This window comes from Labrus mixtus, chromosome 9 (assembly GCF_963584025.1).
Source record: "Labrus mixtus chromosome 9, fLabMix1.1, whole genome shotgun sequence".
Lineage (NCBI taxonomy): Eukaryota > Metazoa > Chordata > Actinopteri > Labriformes > Labridae > Labrus > Labrus mixtus.
The window spans coordinates 20221442-20242135 of record NC_083620.1 but is presented as its reverse complement, the minus strand read 5'-3'; the positions used below and the strand labels follow the sequence as shown (position 1 = coordinate 20242135).

General features: G+C 41.6%; 1 protein-coding gene across 12 annotated transcripts in view; it reads left to right on the top strand.

Moving 5' to 3' along the window:
- The window catches only part of LOC132980586 (muscleblind-like protein 1), a 66354-nt gene that overhangs the window by 4933 nt on the left and 40727 nt on the right, over nt 1–20694 (top strand). For 10 of the 12 annotated variants that reach the window (XM_061046792.1, XM_061046797.1, XM_061046795.1 and 7 more), the window contains exon 2: nt 14491–15473. In XM_061046792.1, the coding sequence (XP_060902775.1) occupies nt 15300–15473 (174 nt within the window). In that variant the 5' untranslated portion in view covers nt 14491–15299. Of the gene's footprint in view, nt 1–750; nt 1356–8504; nt 9865–14490; nt 15474–20694 lie in introns of those variants that run through there. The other 2 variants (XM_061046789.1, XM_061046790.1) reach the window with 2 other exon arrangements.

The window sequence follows — 20694 nt, the reverse complement described above, 5'->3', positions numbered from 1 at the left end:
CCGCAAACACACAACACCACGCAAGTCACACAAATGCTCACACAGACACACACACACATGCACCTGACGTGTTTGATGGAGTTAGACACCATAGCAACAAGAGCTGTGACTCTTGCTGTCCTGTGAGTGGACTGAAGCTGTGGTGGTGGAGGAGGAAAAAGCTATACCAGCTAGCACCGCTACTCAAGTGCAGCTATTATAATTCTCAATCTCTCTGTCACTCTCTCCATTCCCTGCTTTTCTTTTTTTCCTTCAACAACTGCGATCCACATGCTGCATTTCTCTTTTTTTTTTCTCAAGTGCAATATAAAAGCCGTCAGATGAAAATACTCAAAGAGAGAGAGAGAGCGTAGAGGAGGAAGTGGAGAGGTCAGCAGGCATATATTTTTAAAGCCATCGATTGTGCAAAACCTGACACATCATCAGAGGGAATCGCACTTGATCTCTCAGCAGCAACTCCATGCTTCTGCTTCTTTGTTGACATGTTATTTTCATCTCACACTTCTCGCACTGTCTTTTGCTGCATCACCCTCTTCCAATCACTAAACAAAACAATTTAACATCTCTTCTTCTCTTTTCCTGCCTCTCTTTGACCTTTTTTTTTTATACCTTTTTTTTGTCTTCCAGTGTGTTTTCCTCCTCTATCTTTTCCTGTCAGTCATGTGTTCTAAAGGTAGCAGCACAGATATGGAGAGCATGGGGGGGGGGGGGGGGGGGGGGGGGTTGCAGGTGGACAGGTCTCACGAACAGCATCTGTATGAGATTTACTGCCTGCAGATACAGATGGTGAAGGAAAAAAAAGAGAGAGGGAGGGGATAGAACATTGCAGGTGAACTGCATTTTGCTCCCTGCTTGCATTTTCACGGGCGGATTGTCAGCATTTGTTAACATACACACTCACAGACTCACGCAGTGTGAAATTGTGGGAACGTGGCTGTTGACAGTAGAAGTTTGCTTGAGTTAAGTTCCCCCTCCGCTGCCCCCCCTTCTTTGCATACGATCCAAGTGCGAGCTGTGAAAGGTGAACTCGCAGCCTGCTGTGGATAAATTATGTGTGACATGTTTAGCTGTGCTGCCATATATGGAGTCTGGTGTATCCGAATACAGTTGCTCTCTGCCAAGAGGGAAGAAGGCAAAGAGAGAAGGAGCAAGGGAGTGGAGGACAGGGAGGGAAGGAGGAAGAGGAGGAGGAAGGAAAAGAGGCAGGGGAGGGTGAAGGCAAAGGGAAAAAGGAGGGAGTAGGGAGGGGGCAGTGACGGAGGGAGTGAAAGAGAGGAGTGCCGCGAAGCAAGCATGAGGTTTTCACTTACCATTCTCCCCTCAGCAGCAGTCAGATGAGTCTTTGCAGAGATACAGTAAGTCTTTGCTGTTTGCTCTGTGTTTTTGTTCATTTGCGTCTGTTTCCATTTGGTTGTTTTTCCGCTTTTTTCATACAATTTGTTTCTGGATGCTTCATTCGGCTCTTGGACGTTTAATGTGATGTGTTTACTTGTGTTTGAGAGAGTTACGTGCCTGTTTGTAAGTACGTGTGTGTGCATATGCAGATGATCACCGTTATTCACTGCTTATGTGCAGTAGTACGAGGCGGGACAGTTTTAATGTGGAAAAGGGCTGAGCAGACAAAAGAATGACTGGCGTTAGTGTTTAATGTTCCGCAGAGTAGTTAGCACACACACACCCACTCACGCACACACACACACACACACACACACACACACACACACACACACACACACACACACACACACACTGACACACATTTTCATCTCTAGCAGACTACTCTGTTTCTCTTGGACAGCACTGAAATCCCTGTTGTGTGACTGTTAACACTTAAGCTAAATATGAGCTCACGTTTATAGATGAATGAATGAAAACACACTCAGAGACTCACTCAGAAACACACCCATACACACATATACATACATACATACACACACATGTAAGCAGTCCCACACTCCTCCTGTATAATGACAGGACTACTGGTGTTTACACAGCAGCTGCCCTCAGGAAATGATTAAACCCCTGTGCTGCACAGGCCGTCTGCAACAGTTTGGCGAACAGATGCATTACCATGCAAACATGTGCATGCATGAGATCATCAAAATCATGACTGAAATTTACATGTTGAAAGGCAAAATATGAAAAAAATACAACAAATTGGATTTCAGACAGAAGCTGCCTGGGAACAAGACCTTGTGATGACTATAGCCGACAACATCTGGGATCTCAGTATAGTTGCGTTTATTCCTGTTGTCTATTTGTATCCCCCACTGCCTACTACAGTTCAAACTATTTCAGCATCTTTATCTCACTAAACCTAAACCATCAAGAATATTCTCCATCTCTGATGATAGCGGCCGTAGATGCAAACAATCTCCTGCGACAATGAGCCATATGTTCTGGTCATGTTGTTTACAGGGTAACTTTTTGACCTCTGCATTTAAAGTGTATTCATGTATTTGAAAGACAACAATGCATCCTGAACCATTTATAGAACTGTTTGACGTACCTCTAACCAGGCAGGGTATTACGTCATACCAGTCGAGCGCAATTGCATTTACATCACTGTTAACACAAAGACCAATCCCCCCCCCCCCAACTCCATACAGTAGATCAAGGAAGTCAATATGTGTCTTCAAATAGAGAAGCTGAGATTTACTCTGAAGGGTTCACTTGGAAGGCACATGGATTCCTTTTATCAAATATGTTGAGAAACTGTCTTTCCCAGCAGCTTCAAGCCACACATATTTATGAGCTGGTGATTACACCTGTTGTCCAATGTCTGTTTTTTTCCCCCTTAACTTTCTTCTCTCAAGTGCAAGTCATTTATATTCACAGTTTGTTTCAGGTGATTTTTTTCTTCTTGTTTGGGGGGTTGGGGTGGGGGTGGTGTCCTGGTTGTGTTGTGTCTAATGCTGTGACCACTTGTCAATTTCCATCTGTTGCTGTACTGTCATAAGTTAAAAATGAGAAATAAAGTATTAAAAGGATAACAAATGAATTGGATTTAATGGATCATGTTTAAACAAAGTTTGTGTGCCTATTGAGAAAGCTTGATATCAAGATGCTGTTATTTTCAGCAGAATTAACAGAGCACCAAAGACAACTTCCTGAATTTTAAATTTCAAGTATAAGCAGGATGATGACTTTTTGAAATCAGGATTATTATAATTATTTAAACGTGTCATTTTACCATTATAACTGCAACATACAGAGGATGTACAGGCACAAGATGCAATGTAATAATAGTTGAATCCCAATGCAATTTAACAAATATGAGGCCACAGGATTAGGTTCAAAATGTTTAATACTGATTTACTCTTTCCAATCAATCTCCCCATCCTGCACAATGTTTACGATTTTTCCATGCGGTTCGGTCACCTGCTTTGTGCAGCACTGTGAACAACTGTGATCGGAGGTTATGATGCCAGGTTTCCACCCTGCATGCAGCATGCAGGAAGTTCTTTTGAGAGGTGTCACTTACTCTTTAGCCATGTTAAAGGTTGCGCCTGCTGCTTGCAGTTTTCCATGTCCATATATCTTACCCCCCCGCCCCCCCCCTTCTAGTTCAATATGCTTGAAAAGTGACCCAAACGGAAACGTATATTTGAGAAGCAATAGTATGTAACATTTCTAACCGTCATGACTGAGGATGCACTGCTTTCTGTCGCCACATACTTCATAATAAGAGTCTTGTATTGGTTTGCTGGTGAATGACTTTTCTTTGCTTTTAAAATACCATATGTGACTTCAATGCTGTTCCAATGTTGTGACAAAACAGAGCAGCTTGGAAACTGAAACTAGTAAATTAAAGTAAATTATAAGATATAGGACATAATGGTGATGGAAATATTTTAGGTTCCCACCTACTAATCATTCTAGTTAAGGAAACAATATTGAGCTTTTAATTTACCCATATAATCTTTAAAATAGTTAAATGAGATAAATGTTCAACCTTAGTTTGAACTCTCACATGTTATTATAACACTTACTAGACTGGTGCTGTAAAATAAACTGCATCCATGTCTTTGTTCTCTGTTGTTTTAGGTACACGCCCTCTTCTCATCCACTTATCTGAGTGGCTCTTTCAAAGGTTCACTTACTCATCCCTATAAAGCCTATATTTCTCTTTCTGCATCTGTCTCATCCATTGTCTTTCTGCTTTTTCTCGGCTCTCACTTTGTGTTTGTCTTGCGTCGTCTGACTCTCACTGAGTTGAAAAAGCTTCTCTGCAGATCAGAGCAGGCAGATCTACAAGGTCATTAGAGTAAAGAACAGGCAGAGCGTGGAGGCACTCAGATACATACTGAATTTCACGGCACACACCACTCTGACTAAACAACTGTGAAGAAAAGACTTAGAGAGAGAGAGGGTGGTTCCCTGCATTGACTATATTGATTTAAAAAAAACAATAAGGGGTGAGATTTTCTACAAATTTGTCCTTTTTTCTTATCCTCCCTCACCTCCTGCTCCCGTCCCTCTGCTAATCTGTCCTCTAAAAGTGATGTCATCTCCATGCTGTCTTCAGCAGACACAGGGCAGTCTGTCGAATGCAGATGAGCCTCGTGTTTGTGTGTGTGCATGAGAGAAAATTAGTGTGTTTGCATAATGACATGGCGCACCCTGACACCCTAGTTTACATTATCCAATTATGAAAGTAAAGGAACCAGGGCGGATGCTGCAATCAAGGTGACTGGGGGAGAACGTGAGAGGAGAAGCAGAAATCCTACATCAAAGTGGCAGATAGACAGTAAGTCACTCGGGTGGAATGGTCGGGTGACTCCTTCGAGGCCATTCAGCAAGTGGCAAAATCACAGTGACTCAGTCAATGGTGTATGATTGCTGTTTTCCCTGCAGTCTGCAAAGCTGTCACTGGACTAATGCACACTAGTGGGAGACGTAATCTATAGTAAATACAGTTGGCTTCACAGAGGAGCCCTCTGTGATTTCCACAGATTAAGGTGTCAGGCTGAATCACTGGTCATAGACAGCTGAAGAGTACAGATTATCCCCGTTTGGCCAAATGCTGCTCCAATGACAAGTCAGAGATTCCCCCACTTTTCATGTATGATGATAGAGATAGTTGATTTCAAGCGAGAGCATCCACTCCTTTTGTATCGCCAATACGTCTCGTACATACGAGAATGGGAAGAATCCACAGAAGGCAAAAATCATTAGCGTTAATCATCCTCATCCATTGAGCTTCATAATCTTTACAACAATTCTCCCATTAAGCTTCTTCACATTCTAATCAGTAATCATCTTGCTGTTACTGAACTGTCTCCTGTCAAGGATTTTCCGCTGACATAAGTTATTCTTATCTTGTACTTATTGTCTGTCTTGTCTTTCTCTTTCTCAGGCGGTGCCACCTGTGCCTCCTAACCGTCTACCTCTCTTTGTGCATGTCTTCCTCATTTCCTTTATGATTTTCTGATTCACCTGTCTCCCAGCTTGTCTCAGTTTTTGTCCAAGAAGGAGAGCGACACAGTGAAAGAAAATAAAGGGAAACCGTGTATGAGTGTGTGTTTACCATTTTTTTTGTGTCGGAAAAAAAGCCCCTGTGCATTGAAATGCCACATGCGGAGGTGGTAAATTTACACAAGTGGGCTGACTACTTTTTCACCAACATACTGTATGTCTGCCTCCCCTCTCCTATCACATATATATCACTGGGATAACTTCTTTCTATCACTCACTGTCTATCTGGTTTTTTTCCTATCGGACTGTGTGACTTCTCTCATTCTCGCCGTTTTCTAATCTATCTGGATCTACCCTGCCACCCACACTCACACTCTGACACACACACACACACACACACACACACACTTACACACACATATACGTACTTCCTCCTCCATTGCTATTCCTGTGAGGAGCAGACTGGTCTGGCAGTGGGCTGGTTTATGTCCATGAACTCGATGACACCCGCACTACCACTGCATTACACCACGCTGGCACTGCCACAGCCAGGTAGCAACACTGCAGCGAAGATAAGAAGAAAAGGCCGTTGTATATGAATAGATAACCGTATATCCCTTTTCATGTGGGTGTCTACTATAACCCGCTGTCTCTCTGTGCACGTCAGGCTGTTTAAACACCAGCTCTGATACCATAGAGCAGACGACAGCTTGCACACGTGCCACTTGACTGCCCTCGACGGCTCCCCTCCCCTCTGTTTGTCTTACAGCTGAAGGAGGGAGTCATAGTTTGTGGGAGTGTGTGTGTGAGAGTGAGAGAAAGTGTGCACAAGTGAGGTATAGTGGATGTTGTGCATATGCATACATATTACTCATGTGGCTGTGTGCTGAATGTAAATGCACCCACTGACCTTCCGTTCATCTCTGTAGTTGTGTATCCTGCGTTGATGGTGCAGATCTGCTGTCTCATGGTTTGTGGTCAATACTAATGTGTGTGTGTGTGTGTTTGTGTGTCACAAGCTAGATGATGAAGTCTAAAATTACCCTGATGGTTCAATCCGTGGAAACATCATGGTAATGGAGTATGGTTTCAGAATGACCAGCACTCCAGCTAGAGACTGATCAAATCTCAAGCTTGCACGGGTTTGACCGGGCGTGTGTGTGACAGGGGTCACAAGTACTGTAAGCATTATAAATACTGGTGACCCCTCGGCAAGGTAACTGATCTCATTAGCGTTAGTGAGATGTCCATCACTCGGTGCTCCTCAAGCACTGTGAGCAGCAGAAAACAAAATGTTTTTTACTGAGGTTTGCAGGAGATTTATACAGGATCAACATGCTATATTTGATTAAAGTGAAAGTGGAGACTTTTCCAGCATTCATTAGTCACTGTCATGTGAATTAATGTTTCTTAATGAGCCATGTCTTTTCCAGTAATGGTAATTTTATTTAAGTTTTATATTTCACTCCTATGAAGAAAAAATACAGATGTCATGCTGTGCATTAAAACTGTGCCTTAATGCGACTGATGTTTTCCAGTGTTAACTTTATGGACATATGCTCTACTACAGGTAGTTATAAAGCAATTATTTATTGTTTAAAAAATAAACGAAAATAAATTATGTTCTGCTTATGACCTTCCTGTCTAACAGAAGTTGTTTTTCATTTCAATTTTCTGGCTAATTTGAAGCAAACTTTTGAAATGAGCAAACGTACAGAGCATGTTGCCAAATGTATTTTCTTCAACAATGTGTTCCAACAAAAGCCCTTTGCTGCCAACGATCACGTCTCGCTTTCCCCTAACGTCCCTCTCTCTTCAGCCTTCCCATTCTAATAAAGGCACAACTTCCTCTTATAATAATACAATTGTAGTTCATGGGAACTAAACCAGTGAGGACTTATGAGACGACTTAAAGGATATCGATGAATATCTTATCAGTGGGGCTACAAAGCAGCAAGTCAGAAAACATAACCCTAGATTCACATGCTGTGTTTGAAAGCTCTCAATAGTCAGCTGTTTGGTATCACTGATGGTAAATTACATGATCAGTTTAGCGATAAATATAACAACAAGTATGACCAAATGTGTCATTTGATCAACGCGCTGATGGTCAGCAGCTTCCTGTTGTTCAGCTTCTCATTGTGCATCAAGGAAGCAATCAAGTACACAGAAAGCTAACACTGTTTGTATATACCTAACCAAAAGTAGTGTTACAGTTTTTCATTTTTCATTGATGTACCTTGTTATAACATTGAGTATTCTGCCCTTGTCCTTTTCTTGTCTGTCCGAGCTTCTGTTTTTTTTGTCGAATTGCAGATTTATTGCAGATCCATATGTTTTGTTTTGTTTTTTATTCCAAGAAGTGGTGATGTTTGCTCAATTTATTGGCAGAGTCATAACCAATCTTCTGCAAACAAGCTGCTGCCTATAACAGTGCAGCAGGGCAAACATCTAAAGCAACTTATAACTCAGAACAGCAGTCAATATGACTCATATTCATGCAATGTGTGTCCTGCTGCAGGTCACTATTTAAGCCTGCATTAATGTACGTTTCACTTACGTCAGCCGCTCCATTTGGCCTTTTGTGGTTGCTTCATTTTTATGGTTTCCACGGGTATCTTCCTTTTAGAAAAGGGTCACACATTTCATACTGCTGAAACAGTTTTGTTGACAAAGTTGCTGTGGGCTGACGTGACAGAACAGACTTGTTCTGAAGATATGGCTGATGTGTGAATTCAGAAAATGTGGGTCAAGGAGAATAACTAGAAGTCAACGAAACGAAAAAGGCTGTCGACAGTAGATCTAGGAAATTCGAGGGTTAGACCCTACATCCGTGTTTGGTCGTTTGGAATGAGGTTTCATAGTATTTCTGTCTTCCCCAATCAGTGTGGTTTCTATTGCAAGATATAACTACAGCGTTTGTGACATGTATTCATTTGTATTTTAAGGGGGATGAAAACATGCTTTGACTTTATTCACATGTCACTTAAAATTGGATTTAGTAGTATTATTAAATGTTACTTAAAAGGAGACTGCTTGGACATACAGTGCATGGTTTTACTAAAAAAGATTTGATAATACATGCATTGTCCCTGTCTTTTGCACCATCTAAACTTGCTGCTGTAGCTTATGTAAATTAGACTGTCTACAGTTCAGAGTTGATTTAAAAATGTGTTGTCTTTCATACAATTTTCACCATCCTGCTTTAACACACCGGGCCGGACCTGACCCCATTAACCACTTTGTCCTTGCTTTAAACAGGGTTTCTGTAGTTGCCGTGGTGACAATGACCTTGCAGCACATTACCATTGCACTGCAGCATAAGGTGTTGTGTGAACAAGGAACAAGAAGCTCAAATAAACAGAGGGGGCTGAGACAGTGGTCGATTTAAAATGAGGACAGCTTTTATTAAAAGCTATTTTGACAAGGTTTTTTTTTTTAGGTTACATGACACTCTTGGTGCATCTCACAGAGACGGTGAGCACATTTCTTAGAAGAAAAAAAGATGTGGGGTTAGAGAAAAAGCTAAAAACACTGAGGCATATGGGTGAAGAAGAAAAGGAGAAGAGGTGGGGATCAGAGAAAGATAAATGAGGAGGGATGAGAGATGTCAAGACAGAATCACAGCGGGGCCAGGAGAGCTCTGAAATGGAACAAAATTCTGCTTTTCTCCCTCTGATTCCTCTGTTCTGTTGTACCTGCCAGTTATCGCCTTGTTTCAACCTTTGGTACCAGACACCGACCTCTGTCTCTCACCAACTTGTACTAATTGCCCCAGTTTGCCTCCCATCACTCTTCTTCTAGCCTCCATCCTTCCCTTGTCAACACCACTGGCCCTTCTTTGCTCTATTTGTCTCTCCCTGCCTCCCCCTCCCTTCCTCTTGATGCTCCTATCAGTATAAAGGGCAGCTCAGGCCGTATATAGATGATATCCCGGTCAGCCGGTGATGTGGTGTAATACGAAACTTACAGCATCTGCTTTTTGCTGGTGCACTCAGCACCCTTTAACCTCTCGGATTACTGAATTTCCCTTCTCTCCCTCTATCTTTCCGACTCTTTTTTTCTCGTTCCTTTCCATCAAGGTGCAAAAGCTACACCGACAATCAGCCTCCAAACATTCAGGAGTCAAAGCTTCAAAATCTGATTCCGATCTCTTCACAGAATTTGAAACACTTAAGGAATGTCTGAAGTGCAACTCACTGCCTAAACAAACATCACCCCCACACCCAGCGCCCACTAACAGATTAGAGTTTACGCTGCAACTCACTTGGGGATCTCGTTTTTGAAACAAATTGTTTTCTTTTACTCTCACTAAGTTTTGACCATTTTTTTTCACTGTTGTTTGTGCTCCAAAGGTCAACCACAGGAAATCAACAATAGAGGAACCTGAGTTTTTGGCTTTCTTCCCTTCACCCAAACATTTTCCCCCCAAAGGAGTCATTTAAGGTGAATAAATGGCTCCGATCCTTGGCCCCTGTTCGCTCGATTTTTTCCTCATTCCTTACTCTCTCTGTATTGCTCTCAGAAGGAGGGCTAAATGTGGCTTGTGTTAACAGTGCGAGAAAACCGCCAAAACAGAAATTCCATGTGGTTTGCACTTGGCCAATCATATGCACAACTCGGAGTACATTTCATGGCTTAACTTAAAATATACATGTTGACAACTTCACACAACAAGACTGAACAAAATAATTACATTTAAAAACTAAAACTATAGAAACTTGTTTGTTTTTTTTTGGTTCAGAGAGGAAAGCTAAATTATTCATATGGATGAAGTAAATAAAAAAGGGCGACAAAGCATCTATACTAGTGTTGTCATGATACAAAAATGCGGACTGCGATTCCGATACCAAGTTAAGTATCAGGATACTACTAGGATAAAGGTTCTATACTCGAAACTGAAACAATACTGGATCTGTACTCGATACCCTAATAGATCAGAAACTGGATGTCCATCAGGGTTGGTCACAGTTTGGGAATGTACTGTTTTATGAACAACTCTGTACAGACTGCTTGGTGAAAATGAGACATAAGGTGCTTTGTGAGATTGGAAGTTTTTGTATGAGATCATTCTGATCATTGACACACTGAAACTTAAAAAAAAAAGCATGGCCCAGGTTGAAAAAAATGGAAACTAAACAATAAAAAAGAAGGTAACAGAGACAAAGACAATACCCAAATCTAGCTTTGTATACTTATTCATATTCACAGTTATGTATTGTAGAGAATCATGAACACCTATCCTCATATTAAAACATGTGAATGTCTCTTGACATTAAGTATTTAAGCAGCAGTAGTTTCACGAGCGGTCATATCAGTGTGTTTTCCCTTGAGGGTTTCCCTGTGATGAAATACCAAAGTTCAGCCAACTGAGTGGCACCAAATTAACATCAAAAATTAGCGCAGGATCAGGAAGCTTTCTTAAACGAGGAGACACGTGACCCCTGGTGACGCTCTCACTGTTAACACTCGGGAGGAAGACTGTGATGCGAAGCTAAGATTTTAATCACGTATGTGCGGGTCTTTCGAGGAAGTTGGGACATCAGGGAGTGCGTAATATCCCCAGCCTTATACCTCTCTCTCCCCTTCCAATTTATTACCGTGGCTAGTTGATCTGATGGTGTAATAATATCTCCTGCCTCTGGCTACGGGAAATGGCCCCATGCATTATTCACACATGCTAAGATGCTTATTGATGACTCCTTTATTCATATATTTCCTCAACACCAGGTTCATTTCTCATAATCTTAATCCCCTACTTCTGTATTCTCTATTTTGATGTGAGCCTCGTCTAATGAGCCTCACACTCTCTCTCTCTCTCACTCTCTCTCTCTCTCTCTCTCTCTCTCTCTCTCTCTCAGTTGTTTGATGGGAATTTTGTTCGCGGAATGGCACGAGATAAATTGACGTGAAACTGGGTCTAATGGTACAAATTATATCTGCTTTATTTGGTGTTGAATCTTATTTTGTCATAGCTGTTTACACTGTGCCATTACACAAGCTGAAGACAACATCAGTCCTTTGAGAAAACTAGTGTGACATGGCCTTAGGACTGGAGCGTAAGTTTGTCTAATCTAATACATGTACATACTGCTTCCTTTTTATTCATGCAGTTGTTGTAAACGGGGCATATTCTCTTTTAAGTCAGTGCATGGCAGAGTTCAGAGCTGCTGGTAATCAGAGGGTTTTTCTCTCTGAACTCACATTTCCTCTCTGCTTAGAACCATGGACTCTAAAATAGCAAGAGACAACTACAATGAACTATTTTTCTCACAGGAAACCTTTCCGTAGGTCTGGCCATTTTTTCGCCCAACCAGTCTTTTTTTTTTTTAGTGCGCCTCTGTTCACATTCAATTTCCTTCCCCCCCAAATCACATTTAAAAAATAGGGCCCTATTTTGTTTGCTGCTCAGTGGAGAGATGTCTGGTTCATTTACATGAGCTGAAGTTCTCTTGGTTTCTGCCATGCATGCGTGAGCCACCTGACAAGAAAATATTAGTACACTGATGTTGTTTGGTTAAGTGGTTAAGTTTCTCCAAAAGTAGATCCTCTGGCACAGAATCTTAAGTCAGTTTTTAGTTTTTCATGGACTACCATCCTAACATGTGGGATTTAATAATAAAAGAAAAAGAAAAGGTTACTATAGAGGATAGGAACAGTACGAATAGAAGAGGCTGTATTTTCTGCTGTATTTTCTGACCGTGCTCTGGCCAGATACAGTGGGCTGCCATGGCCTTTGCACACACACACACACACACACACACACACACACACACACACACACACACACACACACACACACACACACACGCGCACACACACACACACACACACACACACACACACACACACACACACACACACTGCCCAAAATATCAGCTTTGGGTTGAAAAAGTAGTTCACCACAGAACTGACCCAAATAGCAGGAGAGAGTATGACACATAAGTTATCAATGTTTGACTGAAAGAGTATTTTTACTTTATTTTGTATTCCTTCCCCTCTTACTCTCCTTCCCTTTTCCTCACACTTTCCTCCTTTTTTGGCTGATTTTTAGCCAAGCTACCTCTACTTTTTCACTTTTGGTGATTGCACATCATAAAATAATCCTTTGATCTACTCTGTCAAAGTTAAATATAAAGATGTTGGGATGTCCACGGCTAGTTTGTGATACAAAGCTCTAAATGTGACTCCTTTCCTCTCTGCTTTAGTTCTGTTTTGATTGGTTATGACAGTCTTGTATGCCTGAATTTGCTGCATCCACTACTTCAAGGTTGAACTTGAAGTCTATATGAAATGAAAATACTTACATTTCTTGTGAGTGCTGTTTTGGTTAGCTGGCTTTAAAAGTCTTAGTCTTTAGATATTGGTTCTTCCCAATAAACAAACAAGTTCAATAACTAGTGTCAGTCAGCAGGCCCACAGCAGGGCAGAACCAAACATTAACATTTAATAAGCTCAGAGGTTAGTGAGACTTATTCATTTCTAAACCTGCATGTCTATGACCGAGGCGTACAGTATGAGTAACAGGGCTACTTGAGGATACAGAAAAGAGGGGTTACACCCCCTAAACGCCTTTTACAGTTACTCACCAATGTCTGTCTGGATGATGTCTTTATTTAGAAATCTACCAGTGCTTCACGTCAGCATATTTATAAAATCATTACATCTGAGTGTGAGTGAAAGAGAAGTGATGTAACCACAAGTGGGATGGAGTTGAGAAGAGCAGTTTTCTGTACACAGTAGGAGTGTTTCTTTCTTCTTCTTTTTGTGAGGGGGGCTTTTCTTGAACCACCCATTTGTTCTTTTTTTAATTACTTTGTTTATAGCTTTTCTATACAATAAATCAGACATAGGGGCAACTGTGGCTCAGCTGTTAGTCGGTTGTCTCTCAAACGAAAGGTTAGGGATTCAATCCTCATCTCCTACAGCTACATGTCCGATGTGTCCTTGGGCAAGACACTTAACCCCGAATTGCTCCAGCTGCTTCGTCGGCAGCAGCGTATGAATGGGATTAGTTACTTCTGATGGTCACTTTACAGAGCAACCTCTGTCATCAGAGAGTGAATGTGTAGGTGGTGACATGCGGTCAAGACTAGAAAACTGCTATACAAGCTCAAGTCCATTTACCATTTACACACAGGATAGACATGAACACCCAGCAATATTACACAAACTGGCAGGAAGAAAGGCAACATGTCCCAAAAAGAATCCAGAGCTGCCTGTGGACAGCAAAAAGAATTAGAAAAAAGACTGCCCCTCTTTTAAAAAAGGTCCTGGGTGGAAAACAAACAAACACACATATCGGTAGTTTCTTTTAGTTCTTATCGTTTGATGCTGAAACCATCTAGCAAACTGGTGTTTTTCTCACCAGGGAGGGGCAGATTGACAACTCAATAATCATTGCCTTGATGCTCAAACACTCACTTTTTCTTTAAAAGCCGGTGCCCAAAAAGAAGTTACAGTGTTTTTCCTTAAGAGACCCGTTTGTTGTGGAAAGTCCTGAGACAGTTGTTATAAGCTAAGTGTTATTGTGAGTAAGAATTCTGAAAGTGTTAACGCTGCTGTGGAGTCATTTTTCACTCATACACTTTGTTATTCTGGGGTTTCTTTTAAGCGCAAGTCTGTATTTAAGATTTTAAAGCTTGACCTGTGAAAGTTGCTACAGTGATTCTAAAGTCAGAGTCTGTAAATTTGTTATGTAAATTGGCAGTCTTGAAGGTGACAAGTCATTCTCACTTACTTTTTTTTCTGTCCCTTGATCTCTCTTTCTTCTCCACTGTCTGTCTTTGAATTAAATTGTCTGCGCCTGAATGCTTGAGCTTTACTGTTCGCGATATGGTGTTTGATTTGATTTTCCAGTTGAGAGCCTGGCAGTGCAGTCTCTGTGAGGGCGACCGAGAGAGAGAGAGAGGATGTGCGAGAGAATGACTGGAAAGGTGTCAGAATGAATGCAGATATGCGCCTTATGTTTTTAAGTTGTGTGTGTGTGTGTGTGTGTGTGTCTGCCTATCTGTGAGTGTGTGAGTGTGTTAATCCCTGCTCCACTGACACTCTTCCCTCCTTTTTCCACAGAGAGAAGTGCCTTCTTTCGTCGACCCTGATGGCTGTTTGGCTCGACTGAAGCCGCCTCTGTGCCTGTCCATGTCTGCTGGAGTTTCCAGCTATACCAGGATCCGCAGGACTGCCAACACCACCTGCTGAGCCAGTCCCCACAACATTGACACCTCCCTGCTCTGCCCCATCTCTTGCTCTGTCTGCCATCCATACCACTCAGTCCTTCTCTGTGGATGTCAACAGATCCTTGGCCCTTCTCTGGCTGACGACAGAAAACTTTTATCGCCTCCTTTAAGCGAAAGCCTCCTCTCTGTGCCCTCCACCACAGCCTTCTCCGCCCTCTCTTTTTACTCCTTCTTCTCCTCTCTCCTGCATCTTTTCATCATGGGCCAAACCTGATCAATAATGCGTTGTGCCATTCGTCTCGTCTGACAGTTCAGCCGAGGATTGAGGCAATAGAGAGAACCAGTCTGAGAGCGTACTTGAGTGAAAAAACGACAGAGAGGAAGAGAGATTACGAAGCCAAACCTCTGTGGCCGTCCCCAGCCCCGGCCCTGGGTGACAGACGTTGAAGGATTCCTGTCATAGCCACAAACAGACTCTTAGGATGGGCTGCGGGTGGTAGGCCTCCTAGCCTCCTAGCCTTCACCTCAGATTCATGCCCTAGGGGGGAAAAAAACCTCTTAAAACCAACTTTCTCCCATGTCCTTTCCCTGTTCTTCCTCCTCATCTGTCTTAGTGCCATTAGCATCACACAGGCTCACACATAATCACATTTCCTGGATATCTGTTCCTCCTTCGCATCGACCCCTCCTGCCTGGTCCGAAATGGCGGTGAATGTGACACCGATGCGGGACACAAAGTGGCTGACGCTGGAGGTTTGTCGGGAATTCCAGAGAGGGACGTGTTCCCGGCCGGACAGCGAGTGCAAGTTCGCCCACCCTGCCAAGAGCTGTCAAGTGGAAAACGGCCGAGTCATTGCCTGTTTTGACTCACTCAAGGTGAGTATGACACCTGTGATAGTTATTCATCACGGCTTTGTCTTCTTGTTTTTCTAGCTTGCAGTGTTTAGGAGCATTGTCCTCAGGTTGTTTTCAGATACATTTAGGGATTAAAGGGAAGCCAGAACTTGTTAGATCCAAAACACAAAAGGTCTACTGTGTGTTATGGTGCGTTTTTGTATTCGGAGTTCACTGCAAGGAAACAGCTGTTACTTGAAACATAGGATCAGGCCACTTGAAGGGGACAAATAAATATCCTTATAAATACTTTTTAGGGTGTTCTGGGTAAGCTGAGATGAGGCCATGATCGCATTAACATCTGCAAATCAGACTCAGAGTTTCCTTCTCTCGCACACAACTTTGGAGCGCAGTGACTGTTGGCGCATTGCGAAAGTTTCTGAGTGATCGTCACATCAACAGGCTAAAATGGAAATGTATAGAAGTAGGGCAGCAAACTGTGTATTTCATGTTTGTATGTTAGGTTTGTCAGCGTATGTCTGTGTGTGTTATTTTGAGGTCATGCTGCTCAGCGGGGTGCTCTCGGAAGGCTCTGTAATTTACTGTCTATTTTTGCCCTGGCACTGGGACAACACACTCCCACTATGCAGCTCCTCTCTCTCTCTGTCTCTCTCTCTCTCTCTCTCTCTCTCTCTCTCTCTCTCTCTCTCTCTCTCTCTCAGAGACTAGTGGGGAGATCAAAGAGTAGGGACTTGGTTGAGAAGTTTTGACGGAGTAAAAATATGGAGGTTTCTTTTCAGAACGCTGCGTTTCATTGTGGAAAGAAATGTTAACCTGATACTCATAAGCATGTCTGATTAGATTGTCTATATTGTCAATAGACTGTGACTGAAGCGCTTGAGTTACGTTAAAGGGAAAGCTTTTATTATAAGTCAGAGTGAGTTTGCTTCTTGTGTTGCCAGTCATTTTGTCATGGTATATCTTGACTCCTACAAATTCAGTTGTAGAAGAATGTCGGCTGACCCTGGACTGGACTTGCCAAAGATCAAAATCTTGGCAGTAATTTGTTCCTACAAAATGCAATGAGTGAACACAGATGTGGTTGGAAGATAGTTGTGGTTTGATGACAAGCACTGAAAGAGAAGAGACTTCGGCAGTAGAGATTTTGGATAGAGCCCTGAGTCCCACTTGTGGTTAGTTTAAAGTGACAGAAACTCTGCAATTAGAAAGATTTGGGGTTTGTGGTTCCCATTTGAACAACCTGATGAGTCTTACTATCTTGATTTTGTGCGTTAACTTGCATAAAGTTGCTAAAATATAGGTTGATCTGAATGTTTCGCATGCATTTGTCCAAATACAAACTTTTACTTGACAATGGTCAAAGATAAAAAGTAATTTGATCACCAATGTGTGTGCCAAACTTTGTTTCATACATTCAAAAGTCGTCGAGAAATTCTTGTACTGATTCTAGAAGAAATGTTAGGGAACCAAATAAGTACTTTTCTTTCTCTGGCGACCTTTAACATTTTTTAAATCCAAACAATAACATCATATTAAAGTCAGGAACATAAATGTGAACTGACCAATCAACAGATGGACCAACAGTCCCATACCTGGGCTGCTAGCATGACAAGAAAAGAATCATCCTGAAACATGCTCCCTCTCAGCGTCAACCTATCAAATATAAACTCTAAGAAATCCAGGTATTTTACCATGATTTAGTTGGTATTAGCAGATATTTTTATTTAAAATAACTCGTTTAATAGCAAGTTCTTGGATGCAAAGTTGGGGGACCAACTCAATTAAAGAAAGAACCGCCTAAGAAAAAGGATAAGACAATTAGAATTGGCTACTAGCAAAACATATCTCTTCATTCATAGATATACTGCATAGTGCACAGATGACACTCTGTGCATGACCCTGTTCAATGTGAGTAAATATACACTCATACTAGTATTTACCTACCACAGAGAGAGTGTTTAAAGGGTCAGCTGTGCCACCATGTGTCATGGCTGAGAGCCAAGTATTAACACTGGCCTTCTGTAATGTACTGTAGTAAATCATATAGGACTTCAAGTACACACATGTCACACTAACTCAAACGGTTGTGTTTTGAGCTTGCTGTTTTTTCCGGTTGCAGCAGATGGCTGTTCATTAATCAGTCTGGTTCTGTTGAAGGTTTCTGCCTGTTAACAGGAAGTTGTTTTCTTGTCACTGTTGCCATGCGTGACTGCCCATTGGTGGAAAAAAAAGTCAGGCCTCTGAGAATTAAATAATAAAGAGACCTACTCTAAATCTTGTGTCATAGGATCATTTTTGTTTTGGTCTGTGGCTGTGTAAATACAAAGTGTCTGAGTGATTGATTTCTCAATTCCAGAGGGAAAAAGAGCAATAAATGTGTTGGACACCAGTATCAGTAAAGACAATCTGTGTATTTTGGCTCAAGTGAGCACAGTGACTCTGGATCATAGAGTTCTGTCTACTGTGTTGTGCACTTGCCTTCTAATTTGTTTCCTATCTGATTGGCACACAGGGTGTTATTCACTCAAACAGGAGACCAGAGCTGGAAGTCAGTCAAGGAAGTAAAAGCCAAAGCCTGCCTTGTTTATAACTTTGCAGGGGGGGGGGGGCAGTGGTATCTGTGTTATTACATTTCTTGGACTGCTTGGTTGGAGCTTAGATGGCTTGGGTGAGTTTGGTTGGTACAGGTAAGACGGGGATGGATAGAGGGGGCTGTCGGGGCATTGCATGGATCATGAAAACAGACACGGAGACAGAGCCGGAGAGAGGGCTCAGCAGGGAACGTGTGAGGAAGCGTAGCGCTGCGCTCCGTGCCAGGGCATTCCACAGTCTGCCTCCCTTCCCTGCCTCTGTGACAGAATGATAGATCAGCTTCATCTGCGGATGAATTCATAACACATAGTGAGGCATGGAGAGAGGGGAAAGGGGATTGTAAAGGAGTGGATGGTGGGACACTTTGCAATGGACAATTTGGTATACCACCAACCCTTTATTCTTTAGGAAATGCTGTCTGGCAAAGGAAGGGAAACTATAATCAATCAGTCTATTTAAAGTTAAACAATACATTTATGTTCTGTCTTTTTTTAAGTCTTAACTGCTTTCTGTGAGTTGCAAGGCTTGCTAGTTGGAAACTTCATTCAGTCTTTCAGTGTTATCTCAAAAGCAGGTGTTTATCAGCCAGGAATGAGGTGGAAAGTTATATTTGATCATGGGCTGCGTAACAGGGAATGACGTGATAGAGACAAACAGGAAATGAGTCAGAGGCAAAGACTCGATGTTAGAGAGAGAGAGACTGACCCTCTCTGTTTGGAATGACACGATTATGTGCGACACAGCAAACGATGTTGTTTTGGCTTAATTATTTGGTTTAATTCTTATAGCTTAACCCCTTCAACATGACAGTGTTAGATGACCTACTGTTTATTCAGTGCTTTTTAAAACAACAGCAAATGTCTTTAAATGCTCTTTTATTTTTTTCTTGATAACTGAACTTGATAACAGAATTCAGTTTATGTCATTTGGGGTCAAACCTAAGCCAGAAAGGTCAGACACTCTCATAAAATATGACTAAATGGTAACATAACGTCTGTTTTTGAGGGAACACACAAACAGTCAATGCTGGAATTTTTTGAACTGTCTGTGATCAGAGGGAAAACAATGAAAGAAAACTTGGATATTGCTTGTCCTTTTTGGCTCCTGCTTCAGGGATTCAGCAGCTTGTTACTATTAGCAGCTGGACACAAAGCCAGCTTCATTGTAAGAGAATGAAAAGCAAATCCGGGTATTTAGGCTGACGAAAAAATACAATAAACTTCAGTTGTTGGGCATTGATGGGAAACATGTGAGAGTGAAACAGAGACCCAGGAATAGGACTACAGTATGATGGTCTAGCTACAATACTAAACGTGTGCGGTTGATTGGGGTTATTATTATCCAAGAATTTTCTCCTCACTGAGATCCTCATCCTTCCTGTCGGCATTTGAATAATATTTTTCTGGCAGAAACTTTTGAATCAGACCAGAACAAATAATTAACAGTTTTTTTATGCTAACAAGATTTTGGATATTTGGATCCCTTCAGAGCTATCACACTAGTACACTGTAAGATAGTACACATAGATACTCATTGTTTAATTCATTTTTGCCTTTAGGGATATTTCAGACTGGAAATATTAAACCAAATCTCCTTCTTTCTCCTCACATTCTTCTTTTGGTGCTGATTATAGTTTAGCCTTAAATAGAAACTGACGATGTTTACATGCAGTCTAACAAGCCCACTCCGGATTTACAAATGTACTTATTTACTCGTTGCAACGAGAAAACAACATTTCATGAAAAACTTCAAAGTGATCCTGGATATAAATTAGTAGTGATTAGGATCTTTAGGGAAATGTCTTTGACAACCCTACATTAGAAGTTTATAGATGGATTTGATCTCTTCTGTCCCTTTGTCTTTTGAAGATGTGAGGTTTCAGAATAAACATTGCACAGATGTGGTTTTGTCTTTGTCTTTTAATTCTTCACATGAATGGGTAGAAATGACAATTTCCAAAATGATACCAGTATTCAACCCCAGGGTTCTTCATCACAAATTGAAGACCATGCTCCGCAGAAAATGTGATTTTAGTAGAATTTTTTTGGAAATAGAAATGATTCAAAATAATATGTTAAAAAGTGTCCAAAGAAAAACCAAAGAAAACATTGATATAAACAGTCACATTAAACATTTTATATTTAAACTGTTGTTAAAGGTAGAATGTGTGAAATTGTATACATAAATACAGCAGAAATCAAGACTGTCTACAATGAGTGAGAAGCCTGAGTACCGCCAGCTGTACAGTTGTTGGAGCCGTGTTTACATCATGTTTACATGGACGGGACGGCCTTGCGTATAAAGCTTTTTCGATGAAGGACTACGGAAAAGAAGAATAACATACTAACTGATTTGAATGTCACGCAAGTGTCTTTAGACACCGTCATTCTGTTTCAATTCATGTGAAATATGAAGCTACGAGCAAACTTAAGTGTGCTAACATTAGCCTGCTAACATAACAATGCAGACCACAGGCAGTTGCAGCTCAAGCAAAGGACATTTTTATCCGCCGCTTGTGCTTAATGGTGCTTCATTATGGTGCAGTCTAATTCATAACTCCTTCGAGGAACTCGAGTGGAGAGGGGTTGGAGGTGTGTTGCTGGAGGACTTCAGTATAGCGAAGGTGTGGCCAAACAGCAGTTTGTTTTGG